Source organism: Natator depressus, chromosome 5, assembly GCF_965152275.1.
Source record: "Natator depressus isolate rNatDep1 chromosome 5, rNatDep2.hap1, whole genome shotgun sequence".
Taxonomy (NCBI): Eukaryota; Metazoa; Chordata; order Testudines; family Cheloniidae; genus Natator; species Natator depressus.
The window spans coordinates 60,161,606-60,176,118 of record NC_134238.1 but is presented as its reverse complement, the minus strand read 5'-3'; the positions used below and the strand labels follow the sequence as shown (position 1 = coordinate 60,176,118).

At 40.0% G+C, this 14,513-nt stretch overlaps 1 protein-coding gene across 5 annotated transcripts in view; it reads right to left on the bottom strand.

Moving 5' to 3' along the window:
- Nucleotides 1–1,748: 1,748 nt before the first annotated feature.
- Nucleotides 1,749–14,513, bottom strand: part of FAM81B (family with sequence similarity 81 member B) — a 65,357-nt gene continuing 52,592 nt past the window's right edge. For 4 of the 5 annotated variants that reach the window (XM_074952864.1, XM_074952866.1, XM_074952865.1 and 1 more), the window contains 3 exons: nt 12,518–12,653; nt 7,677–7,866; nt 1,749–4,900 (listed from right to left, as the gene is read on the bottom strand). In XM_074952864.1, the coding sequence (XP_074808965.1) occupies nt 4,767–4,900; nt 7,677–7,866; nt 12,518–12,653 (460 nt within the window). In that variant the 3' untranslated portion in view covers nt 1,749–4,766. Of the gene's footprint in view, nt 4,901–6,796; nt 7,081–7,676; nt 7,867–12,517; nt 12,654–14,513 lie in introns of those variants that run through there. The other variant, XM_074952868.1, reaches the window with a different exon arrangement.

The window sequence follows — 14,513 nt, the reverse complement described above, 5'->3', positions numbered from 1 at the left end:
AAATGTGTTAATTTTCAAGTTTGAACAGGTTGGCTGGCCTGTTGCTCTTAAATTACTCAAGGGAGGAATGGCAAGGGTCTTCTACTATTTCCTTCTCCCACAATCCGCCATGTAAGACATTTTCCTTAAGGTGATTGGTCAGATAGTTAATGTGGACTGAATGTAGCTCGGGGGGGAGGGAAGGGGAGAGTAATTGCTTCTCTCTCTAGGGTCCCACTCTCCCTTTGCAGTCTTTGGTTCTTGGCTCAAACTCCACAGGGACTGACTAGGGATCCGACTCTTAAACTTGCTTGCGTACATCATGTAGTGTTACACTATCACTAGCCACCATCCTGTTTCTGCCCACTCATTTGGATTTTTTTTTTAAACCCACAATGTTGTAAATTCCATGCCTTTGTGGTTCATATCAGTTGTCATTTTAGCAATAATCCTGTAGGATGATCTCATCACCTCATACATCAGCAGATTTAGGATTTTAATAATTACTCTGACTAGGGCATTGTGGCCTAATGTGCTCCTTCTATTCCTCCATTTTTTCTCACCCACAAGCTTTCTGTATGCTACCCCTATTTTCAGGGGCTCTCTCCATTGCCCTTGCACCTGCCCCTATGCCAGAGTCCCTGTGTGTCCTCATGACATGGTCCTCCATTCTTACCATCAGTGTTTGTGTCCCCATACCAGAGACTCTGTACACCCCTATTTCCCCCACAGCCAATACACTGTTCTTATTTTGTCTATCCGGCTTTCTTTCAGCATCATCACTTTCAAATTGTATTGGGAGGATCAACAGAGTTGACCTAGGAGGTTATGCAGAAATGTGTTTTAAAGGTCTGCCCTCAACTACTTTTTTTGATCTATAGATAATTCTAGAGGTTGTTGGAGCTGCTGGCTCTGCTAACCAGACTCCTGAGAGGCTCTACCTTTCCCTTCCTTTCAGTTTTATCACATTACAGGCAAACAGACAGAGAAATGCTTCTGTGTTGAATGTTAGACCTTACTTCACTCAGCCAGTAAATCTAAAGACCATGTGTATTCTAATGTCAGGGTGGGGGAATAGGAGAATGAATGTCTCCAGTCTGTCATCAGTCTTAGTTATCAAACATATAACTTCAGTAATAACTGTTATTGGACCAACTTTTGTTGGTGAGAGACAAACTTTTGAGCTGCATTGTTTTTCTGGTCTGGGAAATGTACTCCATATCACAGCTAAATAGAAGGTGGAACAGATTAAGCATAAGGAGTTAACACACGTTAATTGCCTACTTCATCTTGAACCATCTCTTGCAACACCTCTGCAATCATAGGACAAAGGAGGGTTAATGGGTTCAGATTGTTGTAATAAGACAAAACCAGGGTCTCCAGAGAACAATCTGCTCCACCTTGTATTTAGCTGTGACACTGAGTACCATTCCCAGACCTGAAGAAGAGCTCTGTGTAACTCAAAAGCTTGTCTCTTTCACCAACAGAAGTTGGTCCAGTAAGAGGTACTACCTCACCTACCTGTCTACCTCATGTCATGGGACCAACATGACTACAACAACACTCTGAATAAGTCATCTAACTCTCAATTGTAGATGTTCTTTATGTATTAAAACTATGCAACGCATGCTATGGTGCTTAGCATTTCATCAGACAACAAAAGTTACTTTCAAACTAACGATGCTGTCTCCTTCGAATTAGAAGAAACTATTAGTTGATATTTCTGACAAGATAATTTTATAGCCCAAAGCAATTTATTATACACATTGAAGAAAGAAAGCAAGGTGTAGGTAGTGAAGATAATGTGCAAACTGTTAAGGGAAGGCTCTAATTTAAATTAATGAAATACAAGAAATAGAAGACAAAGCAAGTGTGCAGCCTCCAGGTGTAAAGGTATGCAAAATGTCTCTGTGTCCTGTGCAAAAGAATTCCAGGTTTGCTGAGGGTGGGACAGGTTTTAGCAATTCATTCTTCTGTAGATCTTGAAGACCTTTACAAATTTTACAGATGGGGAAACAGCCATAGTGATGAAGTGACTTAGCCAAGGTCAGTAGTAGAGATGGGAATGAAAAACAGGTCTACTCATTCCTAGGCAGGTTTGCCATCTAGTGGTGCATACTGCCTTCTTTTAAAGCAGAAATAGGGTGAAATTCTGGCACTGGTGATGTCAAAGACAAAACTCCCATTGACTTCAATGGAGCCAGGATATCATCCATGATACTTAAAGTCCCTTATATACACATGAAATAAAATCAGTTAATGAGAATTTTTTTTTAAAAAAAAATCTGTATATGCTGTCTCTGTGAATCGCCTACTTAGAGGTGGAAAGCATACCGCCCCTCAATAATCCTTTCACCAAATAGGATTTTCTTATTCAAGCATTGTTTCACACATAATTAAATCACAAAACATGACCAGCACACTGATCTAATATATTTAGGTATTCTGTATAGTTTAAATGAAAGCAAAGCATTTGTGAAGGATAGGAACAGCCTTATAACCAACACAAACAGTTTTGATTGGCAAAAAACAATAGTAACAAATAACTCCACCTGTCCTGCAAATAGGGTTATGGTTATCTGACACTCCAAAGTACTCTGAGCTGCCTATAGCTTTGGAATCTCTCTTTTGGCTTAATGCTATGTAAATAACACTTTAGACCAAACTCTTTCTTTTTTTAAAAAAAGCATAAGGCCCAGTCCTACATTTTTCTTGGATGTGAACTTCCAAGATTGGGCTTTGAATTCTGTTATCTGCCTTGCCATCTGGCCAGACTAATATGCCTTCCACAAAGCCAGCCAATGAGGAAAAGCTGCGACCAGCCAGGAACCTTTGGCTGGATGTGAAGAGGAGTATAAATTGCATCATGCGGAAAAGAAGGCTAGAAGCTTTTGATCATGTCTTTTTGCACAAAAACTGCCCAATCAGCAATAGCAATACTGAAGCTCATCTAGCATGTTTATTTCACATGAAATTTTAATTCTATATGTCTCAAACTTGCAATGTAATCATGCAAATCAATACTTTGTGCTGTAGCATGAAGGCAGGAGTAACCTTGTCCAAAGGAGGGCATAGAGGGGAAAAGGAGCCTTCACCAGCCAGTCTGCACACCTGCAGCTGTGGTCTTCCCCTTGTGTCAGGTTTAGGCGCTCTGTAGGATGCTCTGGATCCATCCAAACATCTGAGGCATACTGTGCTACTTTGGAATAAATTCCTCAGTGGCCCTATATTTTGCCATAACTTCATGGCTTATACAAGTAATGTTATGGCACCTAGTAGTGTCACCTTCATAGGCAGGGAATAATGTGAGCCCTATAGGATGAGTTCAGAAGACAGCTGGGTAAGGGTCTGTAGAAGTATATTAGGATTGCAGGTGGCACTATAGATTTTCTGCTATTCCCTGAATGTGTGTGACACAGAGTGATGTGATCTTAAAGGGTTGCCAAGATGGGAGCAGCAAACAGTGTTAAGTGCAGACACCTGTCTCATAAGAGTGCTACCTGCAAGGCCCAATGTGAGTCAAACTTACCAAAATTGAAACACAGAAGGAATGCGTTTGACATTGGTCACTATTTGTCTTTACACCATTTCCTGTTGTGATTCTAGTTTTTTGCATATACCATAGAAAAGGAAGGTTTCCTTGCAGCGAGAAAAGTATATTTGTTACTGAATTGGATTCTCCTGTTATCCGTACTGAGGCCCATTCATCAACCATGCTGTTAAAGAGGCTATGCAGGGCCCCTGCCTAAGGAACTTTTCCCTGTGTGCTGTCCTAGACAAACATGGAAAACCAGAGCCACTAGGATTATCTGAGTTCTATCCCATTTGATTTGCTGGAGAGAGGCTCAGAGACAATGAATTTATCAGTTGTAGTACAGAGTATCTACCACAATTGCATTGTGGTCATTTTCCCTCCCCCACCCTGGCAAAATTGTCTCTGATGTCAGTGGACTGAAATTTAGTGTGTACTAGTGCCTCAGAATCCTGGAACCTGAATTACCAGGTAAACTTATTTCAGGGTTGTTTCCTTTTTTAAAGTTGAAGCAGATAAAAAGGTGTTTAAGATTTTATTTTACCCACTTTAATGATCAAGAAGCTAGGTCTAACCATCACCTTCTTTCCAGGAACCAGAAATGCAGCTTGGAAATAGATACCCTATTTCTGATAATGCAAAAATCATCATCTTGCCTTTGATCGATCACTTGCACCAGTTTCCTTAGCTGCATTGAATGACTCAACTTCTCTTTATCTCAAACCCAAATTACACTGCTCTAAATGTTCTGCTATATTCTAGAGAGACTGAAGCAAGGATTGCTATTCTTCCTTCAATGGCCATTGAATATTAATGGACTTAAGTATGTACATAGAGCAGTACTGGGAGAATTTATTAGGCCTAATTTTGGTTTTAGTTGCAGTAGTGTAAAACCAGCATAATTTAGACCAGAACTGGGCTTGTTATGCTTAAGAATTTCAGGGCACTAAATGGAGAGGTAGATCCTAAAAATCCCAAAATAAGAGCTAATGTTTTGTGAAATATCCCTTTAAAATATGTCAGTCCTTAATCTTTATTTTCTTGCCACACTGACCTTGCTTCACGTATTAAAACAAGACAAAAATCACCAAAACTGATTTTCTTTAGTGTTGCACTAGATCATGAAGGTTCTACTATAAAATATGATTTAAGCAGAGCCGTAACATGCTATGGAGACATGAGGTTTTCTTTGTTTCAGTCTTTAAGCCAAGAGTCCTGTTAAGTTGAGAGAACAATGGCAAATGCTGAAAAAGCTTCACTCTTCCTGAAGTTCAGTTACCTTGCATCGTATTTTTTTAATGTCTTTCTGGAATTTCTTTTTTTCTAGTTTCAGTTTTGTCATCTGTATTCGTTGGAGTGAGTTGAGAGCTTCATGAATGGACTGAAATCCTGGTGTAAAAATAGGTATATTTAGTTAAATTATGGTCAAAGGCTTTTATGCAACCTTGCAGTAATTAGCTACCATTTAATCTAAAATCCATTCAGGCCATTCTAACTATCTAAGCTGTTTTATTGCATGTCATGGAGATGCTTTAGCATTTTAAATGATAACCTCCTTGGTATTGGAATCATGTCTTGGTGTGTACTGGGCAGCCCCAAACAACTGGTAGTGCTCCCAAAATTATAGCAATATTACCAGAACTTGCATCACATTTATTGGCTGTGAAAATTGAATTCTATATGATGTCCAAAAAAACAAAAATGAAGTCCTGCTTGTATTGAAGTTACCTTTTACCAGCTGTGCAGTTTCACTGTTAAAAGCATGACTAATGCACTGTTTATCCAGTAACTGAGTTGCAAGTCTATAATCCTTACTTTTGGACTCATGAAATTCTCTAATTACATTTACATACCCTTGGAGGCATTGCTCTTGCAAGTGACAGTATGGCAGGAGATCCCTGCACTTGCCCAGAGCCCCTCCTTGAAGTCAAGGGAGCGGAGTATCATCCCACATACTATCAATTGCTGACGCAGAACCTAATATGATAGTTTTAGCCAGCAACACTGCAAAGTAGGCAGAGCCTTTCTCAGGGCTCACCCTCAGGCAGCTTCAAAGCCCTTTCCCTCTTTCTAAAGTCTTTTGGGGTTGTGGCAAGGCTTGGGGCAGCAGAAGTTTGTCAGCTGTTTCCCTTTCAACTCCTTGCGCGGTGCAGCTCCTTCCCTCCTGGTTGCCACCCCTTCCTGTGACCCGCTGTCCTTTTTAAGCTTGCTTTCTCCAACTGCCACAGCAGGCTGTGCAGCCGTGTCTATTTGATATGAATTGAGCCTAAAGGAGCTCATTAGCCTTCTCCTGATTGGGATGGGGGTGTGCTCCATCACAGACAGGGTTGCTGGAGGGCTGGTGTCTGACTCAGACAAATCATCACCTGTTACTAGGTGGCAATGTCAGACAGTGACTATAGTTCCAGTGGGGATACATAAAATTTCATTTCAAGCAACTGGATGCTAAACTTTTAGCTTTGGTGTGTCCCCTCCAGGTAGTGGAGTTCATGCCAAGAAATCCAACACTGAGAACAATTCTGAAGGAGAGCTAGTCTTGGAAGTAGTCACTACTTTCTAATACACTATATGGTATCACTAAGAATAAAAAGAGAGTTTTTAAAAAGAGGAAATCATACATGCATTTTTGAGATAGGATAAGGGGGAGCTTAGATACTACTGTTATGAGGGCCTTCTATGTACCTAAGTAAATATATAAAGAAAGAGGTTAGAGTTGATAGGTTCTATCATTTCTGAAATAGATTTTAAAAAAAAAGCTGGTATGCTTGGAAGTTTGTCAACATTTCATTGTAATGTGGCTAACCAGAGACTGGAAGGTTTTGAACAATTAGATTTATCCATCCCTGTTTGCAAATTACAGGCTCTCTCAAATGGGCAAACGTCGGAGAGGATTAGTTTGCAGCTTTGTCAGAAGAGATGTTTGATTTTCTTGCTAATTAACATCTTAACCATAGTTTCCAGCTAGCCGTCCTCTTAAAAATAAAGTATCTACATGGTAGCATGACAGACTGTCACTTTTTTTTTGCTTTTGAAAGTGTTGTTTAATATGGAGTTCATTTGATCAGCGCCACTCTTCAGATATGATTTAAGCAAGTAATTGCAGAGTATTTAAAGTTATAAAAAATCCAAACAGATCTCTCATATTTCAGAGATTTCCAAGATATCTTGGCTTTTATACTGTCTCAGCAGCGTATAAGCACCAACAGCAGCTACTGAGATGGCATAAAAATTACAAAGAAAGTGCTCTTTCTTCTTGTGTTTCTCCATACCTGTTCTTCTTGGTCTTCTTATTTCTTGTCATCCCCAGCAGATAGTTAGGAAAAAGTTACTGGGGAAGTGTTTACAGAAAAGCTGGGTTTTGGCATTTTGATCTGAAGATGGCTGGATTTGGGTTTAGCCTGATTATCTCTGACATAAAGTTCAGCAACCAAGGACTTGCTGCGGAGAATGCTCATCCTTCAGCATCTAAATTTTTAAATTCAGGAATTTTCTAATTGCATCATCCTGCTAGATCCTGTCTTGCCAGGTTGTGGATGGTAAGGTGGTCTTTGAGATAGCCAAGTCCAAATCTGTGAAGGTCGTGGTAGAACATGACTAGGTTAGAATTTGGTCTGCAAGTGCACTGGTGGATGTCACTAGCATTCATCATAGAACACTGAACAGGTATGCGTGTGTCTGCCTGTTTAATCTAATTATCAGTGTACAGATTTGTATTGTGCCACTCTTTGTAGCAAGTTGAAACTTCAGAAGGACCTTGTTATCTGCTGCCTTAAGTGAAAATATACACAGCTACACATCATCAAGCAAAGATCTCAGTAACAAGGTTCTTGTGCAAATAGAAAGGCTGCAGCCTCCTGATTAGCTGATGATGGAAGAAAAGGATTCTCACTGTTAGATGCAGTCCCTAAGGCTGAGTTTGGAAACCAGATTCAGGCCTCCAGATACAAGCTACTAAAGGACAGTGTCACCATGGGAAAAAGAAACTGGAGTACCAGATTGTGGTGGGCTATTGTAATGTCTGTCAGCAGTAATAGGCAGTGAGGAAAAACTATTTGAAAAATAGTTATATGGCACTAAGGAAGAAAGACATATTTTGGTATTGTTCCCATTTGACTAGGAAGCATGTTACAGTCCTGTACAAATATAACAAATAAACCCTTCTTACCTGATCTATATTCATTCTGGATTTCCTCCAGCTCATTCCAGATCTGTCTTTCAAATCTAGTAATTCTTGCATGCAGTTTATTTTCATATTTTGTCACCTGGCTCAGCGCCATTTCATATTGCTGTGGTTTATTATTCTCTAGCTTTAGCGAGAGGTGAAGGTTTTCTTCCAGTTTCTTTTCTGCTGCTTCCTTTTAAATAGATATCATGTGAACATCACATAAATACCAAAGTTAATAAGGCTAGGTCTACACTTATGGCAGTCTATAGAGTACATACACTGAACACCCACCTAACAGGAGTATAAATAGCAGTGTAGACTGTGAGGCAATGCTTAGGTGAGTAAAGACACACTAGAACCTTCAAGTATATATCCTACATAGCAGTCTACAGTCCCATGTTTACACTTGTTTTTAGCAGTGTAATATCCCACTGCCTCCCTGCTGCCGGAGCCTTTCCCTGCTGCAAGGAAAGGCTTTGGCAGTGGGGAAAGGCTCTGACAGCGGGGAAAGGCTCTGACAGCTCCGAACTGCTGGAGCTTTCGCCCACTGTCAGAGCCTTACTCGGAAATGTGTAGTTACACATGCCCTGCATGTGTCCATCAGTGTTGAGAGGGCCTCAGGAGGATTACACGGCTCACCAGAAAACTGGTTTAACTCATGCTTGCCAGCCAAGAGGCAGTTTTCTTTACCTTTGAAATCCACATAGTTAATATAATATTGTCTAAATAAATGTTGCTGGAGCCTTATACCCATGCAGGATGTTCTCCAACCCTCCCCCATCCCCCTGAGATTCAGGGGGTGAGACAGGGTGGAATGGAGGCTGGTGCAGGGCATTTAAAACAAACAAACAAACAAACGATTTAGTCCATGTTTCACCTTGGAACAAAGGACTGGAAACAAATTCACACTCCCCTGCAGCTTTCTGTTATATGCTTCTCTCACATGAAGCTTCCTAGCCCAAAGTGTTAAACATTAAGGAACAAATCCAGAGCTCAGCATGAGTAGCCAGTCTAGAGCTGAAGTAGATGTGCAGTTAGGGGCTGGAGAGAAATCCTTTCCCACACATAAGCCTACTGGCTGCAGTAGCCTCTGAAGGCTATTACACAGCTCCTGGGGGGCACGAAGGGAGGGGTTTTGTGGCTACCTTCCGCCACCTCCGCCTTGCTCTGCACACTGCAATACAGGGAGCCTTGTGGCTCAGAGCTCTGTGTCACGCTATGGTCAGCACCCCCTGGTCTTACACAGCAGAATGGCATAGTTCTGCTCCCAGGGGACCCTGCAGAGGCAGTGGCAGGCTTTGCCTCAAAAATAAAATGTTTACAAACAGCAGTGTTGTTGAAACCTAACCAGAGTTTGTTTAAACCAATACGCTAAACTTTGCATGTACAAATATTGAAATTATATACAGGTGGCTGATGAAGTGAGTCATCTCCCAGAATAACCTACGGCTGTTCTGCACTCATTAAACAGATCCATCCTATCGCATGTAAACTTAGAGCCTAATCCGTGCTCATGTTCATACAGCTTCTGTATGTCACATGAGTGACGAGTAAGCAATTGTACCCTCTGTTTCAAAATATGTAGAGCCTGGACAACGGGCTGTAACAGTTGGCTTAGCAGTTACGGCCTGATCCTGATTGGCGTCAAGTACCCCCCCAAAGATATGATCCGAACTTTCGTGAGTAGCTTTGAACACTCCATCGCCTGCTACACACTGCTGTTCCCTCTGAGGTTCTGCTTTGAAGATTCCTCGAAGTCCCACCCACACAACTGCATTTCCAGCTGTGTTTTTCATGAAGCAACCACCACCACCACCAGTGGACAGTTTGGCTACTCCAGAGAGCGAGCAAGAAACTATGCTCTGTCCTATTTCTTCTATTCAAAAGTAGTGCTGCAAGCTCAGGCTAATGTTGACTATGTTTTGGCACAACTTTCATACAATCTCTCTACAGAGAAAATAGCACTGCATATAGGTGTCTTCTCTGCAAAACACCCATGAAAATGCTAGTATCAGAGGCAGCAAATAATACCTCAAAGCTGCTGTGTTTTATAGGGCTGGAAATAATATTTTTAGCGTCTTCTCTATTGCACTGTATCATCAGTAGTAAATAAATTTGATTTATTCAGTACAGTAGATGACTGGATGGACTAAGTTATAGAAGCATTTTGTTCAAGATTCAAATTCAAGGACATTTTCATAGGAGTTTTGTTTGGAACTCAGTGCTATGTCCTTTGACACACCCAAGATCATACCTGCTGCTGCTGCGAATCATAATAATGTATTTGATATTGAACCCTGCAGCAGGATGTAGTGTATTTATCAAAAGGCCAGAAGCAGCTTTCCGAGCTTTAAAAGAACTAATTAAAATGTATTACTCAAGTATCAATTCCCAATTATTCCTATTAGGGCTGTCGATTAATTGCAGTGAACTCACATGATTAACTAAAAAAAATTGTGATTAAAAATTAGTGATTAATTTCAGTTTTAATTGCACTGTTAAATACCCACTGAAATTTATTAATTTTGGATGTTTTTCTACATTTTTCAAATATATTGCTTTCAATTACAACATGGAATTCAAGTGTTCAGTGCTTACTTTATATTATTTTTATTACAAATATTTGCACTGTAAAAAATGGTAAAAGAAATAGTATTTTTCAATTCACCTCATGCAAGTACCTTAGTGCAATCTCTTTATTGTGAAAGTGCAACTTACAAATGTAGATTTTTTTGTTGTTACATAACTTCACTCAAAAACAAAACAATGCAAAATTTTAGAGCCTACAAGTCCACTCAGTTCTACTTCTTGTTCAGCCAATTGCTAAGACAAACAAATTTGTTTACATTTACAGGAGATAATGCTGCCCTCTTCTTATTTACAATGTCACCTGAAAGCGAGAACAGACATTCACATGGCACTTTTGTAGCCAGCATTGCAAGGTATTTACATGCCAGATATGCTAAACATTCCTATGCACCTTCATGTTTTGGCCACCATTCCAGAGGACATTCTTCCATGCTGATGATGCTTGTTAAAAATATAATGCATTAAACAAACTTGTGACTAAACATCCAAAAATATTTATATAAATGGTATTCTATTATTGTTTACCAGTGCGATTAATCTTTTTAATTGCACGATTAATCATGATTTTTTTTTAAATTGCCTGACAGCCCTAATTCCTATGAAATTTAAGATTTGGTAAGCTGGAGGTTTTGAACCGAAACATGTTTATGAAATTCTGTATAGACAAATTTTGTACATCCTATAAATCATGTATGTGATTTTAAATATGCACTAGCAATCTTTGAGATTTGTGTTTGTAAGAACCAAAGGAAGAAGTTTGCTAAATATATTGCATTCTCTCCAGGACTATTCTTGGGATGCAAAGAAAGAATCCTTAATGCAGCTGGAAGGATGTTATGCTAGAAGTTTGATTCATCAGTCCAACAAAATAAACCTTCATTTCCAGACCCTGAGAACAGGGATTTTCTGAAGCTAAGCACTAATACTGAAGAATGCTTCAGTGCCTTACACAAATCACAGTGGCTCTAGACCTTTGGTGCCTGAGCTCAAAGTGAAAGTGTGTAAGTCCAGGATGTGAATTTTGGTACTTTGAACTGTGGGCAGTTTACTATTGATAGGAGAGTTCTGGTATGGTTGGGTGAACTATGTCTCAATCCATGTTGGGGACCACAGTATCCAGAGTTAAAGGAATAGCGAATATAAAATGTACTGCATTTGTTTTCAGGTGAATATTCCAGTTCATAGAAGGACATTGTCTATTGTATATCTTGGCAGTAATTTTGAATGTATGGAGCCCAATTACACAAAATGAAAAATTGATTTGTGGAGTACTGCATTACCAGGAATTCTACTATCACTCCTGCAAGCCTTCTCTTATCTGCATCTGTTCTACCTCTTTACTCATCTTTCATATTCTCCACTCTGCACCCCTCTCTCTCCCTTTTAGTTTCACACTCCTTTAATCCTCCCTGCATTCTTCAATTTACCCTGTTTCCTCCCCCTTGCCTCTTCTCTTCCTGGGGCTCTGCTGAAAAGTGTGATTTCAGGAAAAATATTTTGCCAGACTTCAGGTGGAAGAATTTGTTTGTTTCACCTAACCATTTTGAAGCTTTAAACACTGAAGTTCTTCAGCTATTTCTAAGATGGAGAGGAAGGAATGTTAAAGAATAATATGGTGGATGTGGCCCACCTTTCATTTGTGTTTAATTTTCTAAAATGCTTTGTCTGAATACAATGCTCATTGAAGGAGCAAGTATGAGACAGCTGGAGTCCTCCGTTTATTCATAGCACAGGTTCAACATGGATGGGAACAGCATGGAGCTTCTCCATTTTGATCCAGCCATGTATCTCAGCTCTGGCTGTCAGGTACCACATGTGTAGAATGCCCTTAGCCACTCAGTCCTTGGTTTCTCTGATGAGAATGTCTGAGGATGCCAAATGTGGTGGTGGTTTTTGTGATGTGGACAACTCTTCCAATGGAAAAACAGACTTAGAGCACCAAGCACATAGACCATTAAACAGTCAGATGGTAGCTTTTGGTCAGTACCACTGTGAGATGGATTTGGAATTGACAACATCGAGACTAAAGATTTTATATTGCATTACCAGTCCATTTCCATTCTTTGGTCATTTTACTGACAGAGTTGCGCTTCAGGGGCTTAAGGGTTTTGCTGTCTACTTTGGGGGTTTTGACTTTGCATCTCTGGAAATTTTTATGGAATCAAAAATCTTTGGGGTTTCTCTTGTAATCAGTCTTGAGAGGTCTAGAAATCTATACTATTTTATCAGTCTGGGATTATAAAACATCTTACCAGTCTCTCCTTCATTGCATTAAGAAACTGATCTTTATGGTAGGCTTGTTCTTGTTCAGATCGCCTCAGCTGGATTTCTGTCCATTTTCGTTGGTCCTGAATTTGATCCCGGAGGTCATTTAGAAGACTATTCACCCTAATATTAAGAAGGTTTAATCTTTTAGCAATACATCTGAGTTTTAGTCAATGTTATGTGAAAACCTTAGTCACTTGAGTAAATTGTTTTTAACAAGCCAGGCTGGCTTAGTTCTGATGCACGTTGTCATCTGGGGGAGAAGATTGGAATGGGAAAATAAACTATTACACACATTCACTTCTCCAATCAAATTTACTCTTGAAATGGATTGGTTCCATTCCATTTCTAGACATAAAGGATCCAACTGGTTGTGGTCACTACAGTATCAGGCTGAGCATACCCTATATTGTTGGCACCAGGAAAAGCAGCAAAGTCAGGACTGAGCTGGAAATGGAAACATGGAAAGACAGAATAGAAGCTTGTGAGAGTACAGGAGATCAGTTTGCCTTGGGGGCGTATGGGAGTCTGGAAGTCCTCCAAAAGACAGAGGATAAAGTCCAGAAAGCAGACAAGGGAGGGAGAGGGAGAGGGATTGAGGCTAACAGCTCAGAAATCAGAGCTGTGAACAGTGTCTAGTTAGAGTTAGAGGGGGCTGTGTGCTTTAGACTTTGGTCTTTTTATGTTGCAAAAATGTGATATAATGTACATTGTGAGCTATATTACAGAGATGATTTTAGGACCAAGTTTCAGTTATAAATGTAAATTTCCAAGCTTTTGTGGGTGACCTGACCTTAAAGAGTATTAGAAATTAGCATAGAAAATGTTTTCTGACATATTTGTTCTCCTGTAAACTGACTCCTGGAATTCTAATTTGAGCAGTACTACTGAGTAAGTGCACAGCTTTGGGGCAAGCCAGCTGGGCTTTTGTGCCTCAGTCAAAATATAAAACAGAAGCTTATAACAAAGCATTCCTGGAAGGCACATTTACTTGTAATTCTAAAGTTCAAATATCATCCTGAAAAAAAAAAATTGAGAGACTTTTTTTAAACAATGCTACAGGTACAGTGTTATTAGTCTGGTGGTAGAGATAATGGTAATTAACAGTAACTGAGATTCTGAAAACAAGAACAGAGCAATAGTAAATGACTTGCTATACATGGAATCTGACATCAGTTCTTGCCTGTAGCTCACACCTTATCAAGAGCTATTTTAAATAATGCATTGGGTCATTTTTTGTTATTGCTAAACAAACCAAACAATTGCAAGAGATTGTTCTGAAAGTTCAAGAATGAAAATTTGAGCAATTTTCTTTATCATGGCAATGGACTCACTTTCTGGAAAAAGGATCCCCCTCCCCATTTATCAAGAAAAACGATAACAATCCTGTACTACAAGTATTTCAACAAGGGGCTCCGACAAGCCCTTTTCCCCACAGTCAGTGATAAGCCAGGGATGAATAGGCTTGCAGAAGGGAGTGGTGAGGGACCAGAAAAATCAGTTCATTCATTTTCTCTGCCCACTTAAGAGCAATAAGTTTCCTCATAATCCTGCAGTCTTTCCCTACTTATAGCTATTCAAAATGCTGCTGCAAATATTTTCCTGGCTCATTGTTTCTCCGCAACATCTCTCTTTGCATCCCTCCACTGGCTCCCCTTTAACACAAACTAATCTTCTCTGCTTTAAGGCCCGTCATGGTTTATCCCTGCCTTACCCATCATCTTTTACATTACTACCGAGACACCACTCTTGCCTCCACTATGCCAGTCTTCAGCATCCTTTTGTAAAGTTTTCAAAACATTTCCTCCCTGGCCAGCCCTCCCACATAAAAGATCCCTGTAAACAACAACTAAGCCATCTCATTGGCCTCCTTCAAAGCCCCCCTAAAACGCTCTCCTCTGCATGATGCCTATAAACAACCTCAACAATGATTGGGCAGTTGGCATGCTATGACCATTTCTGCTCATACTTATCAGTTTCACC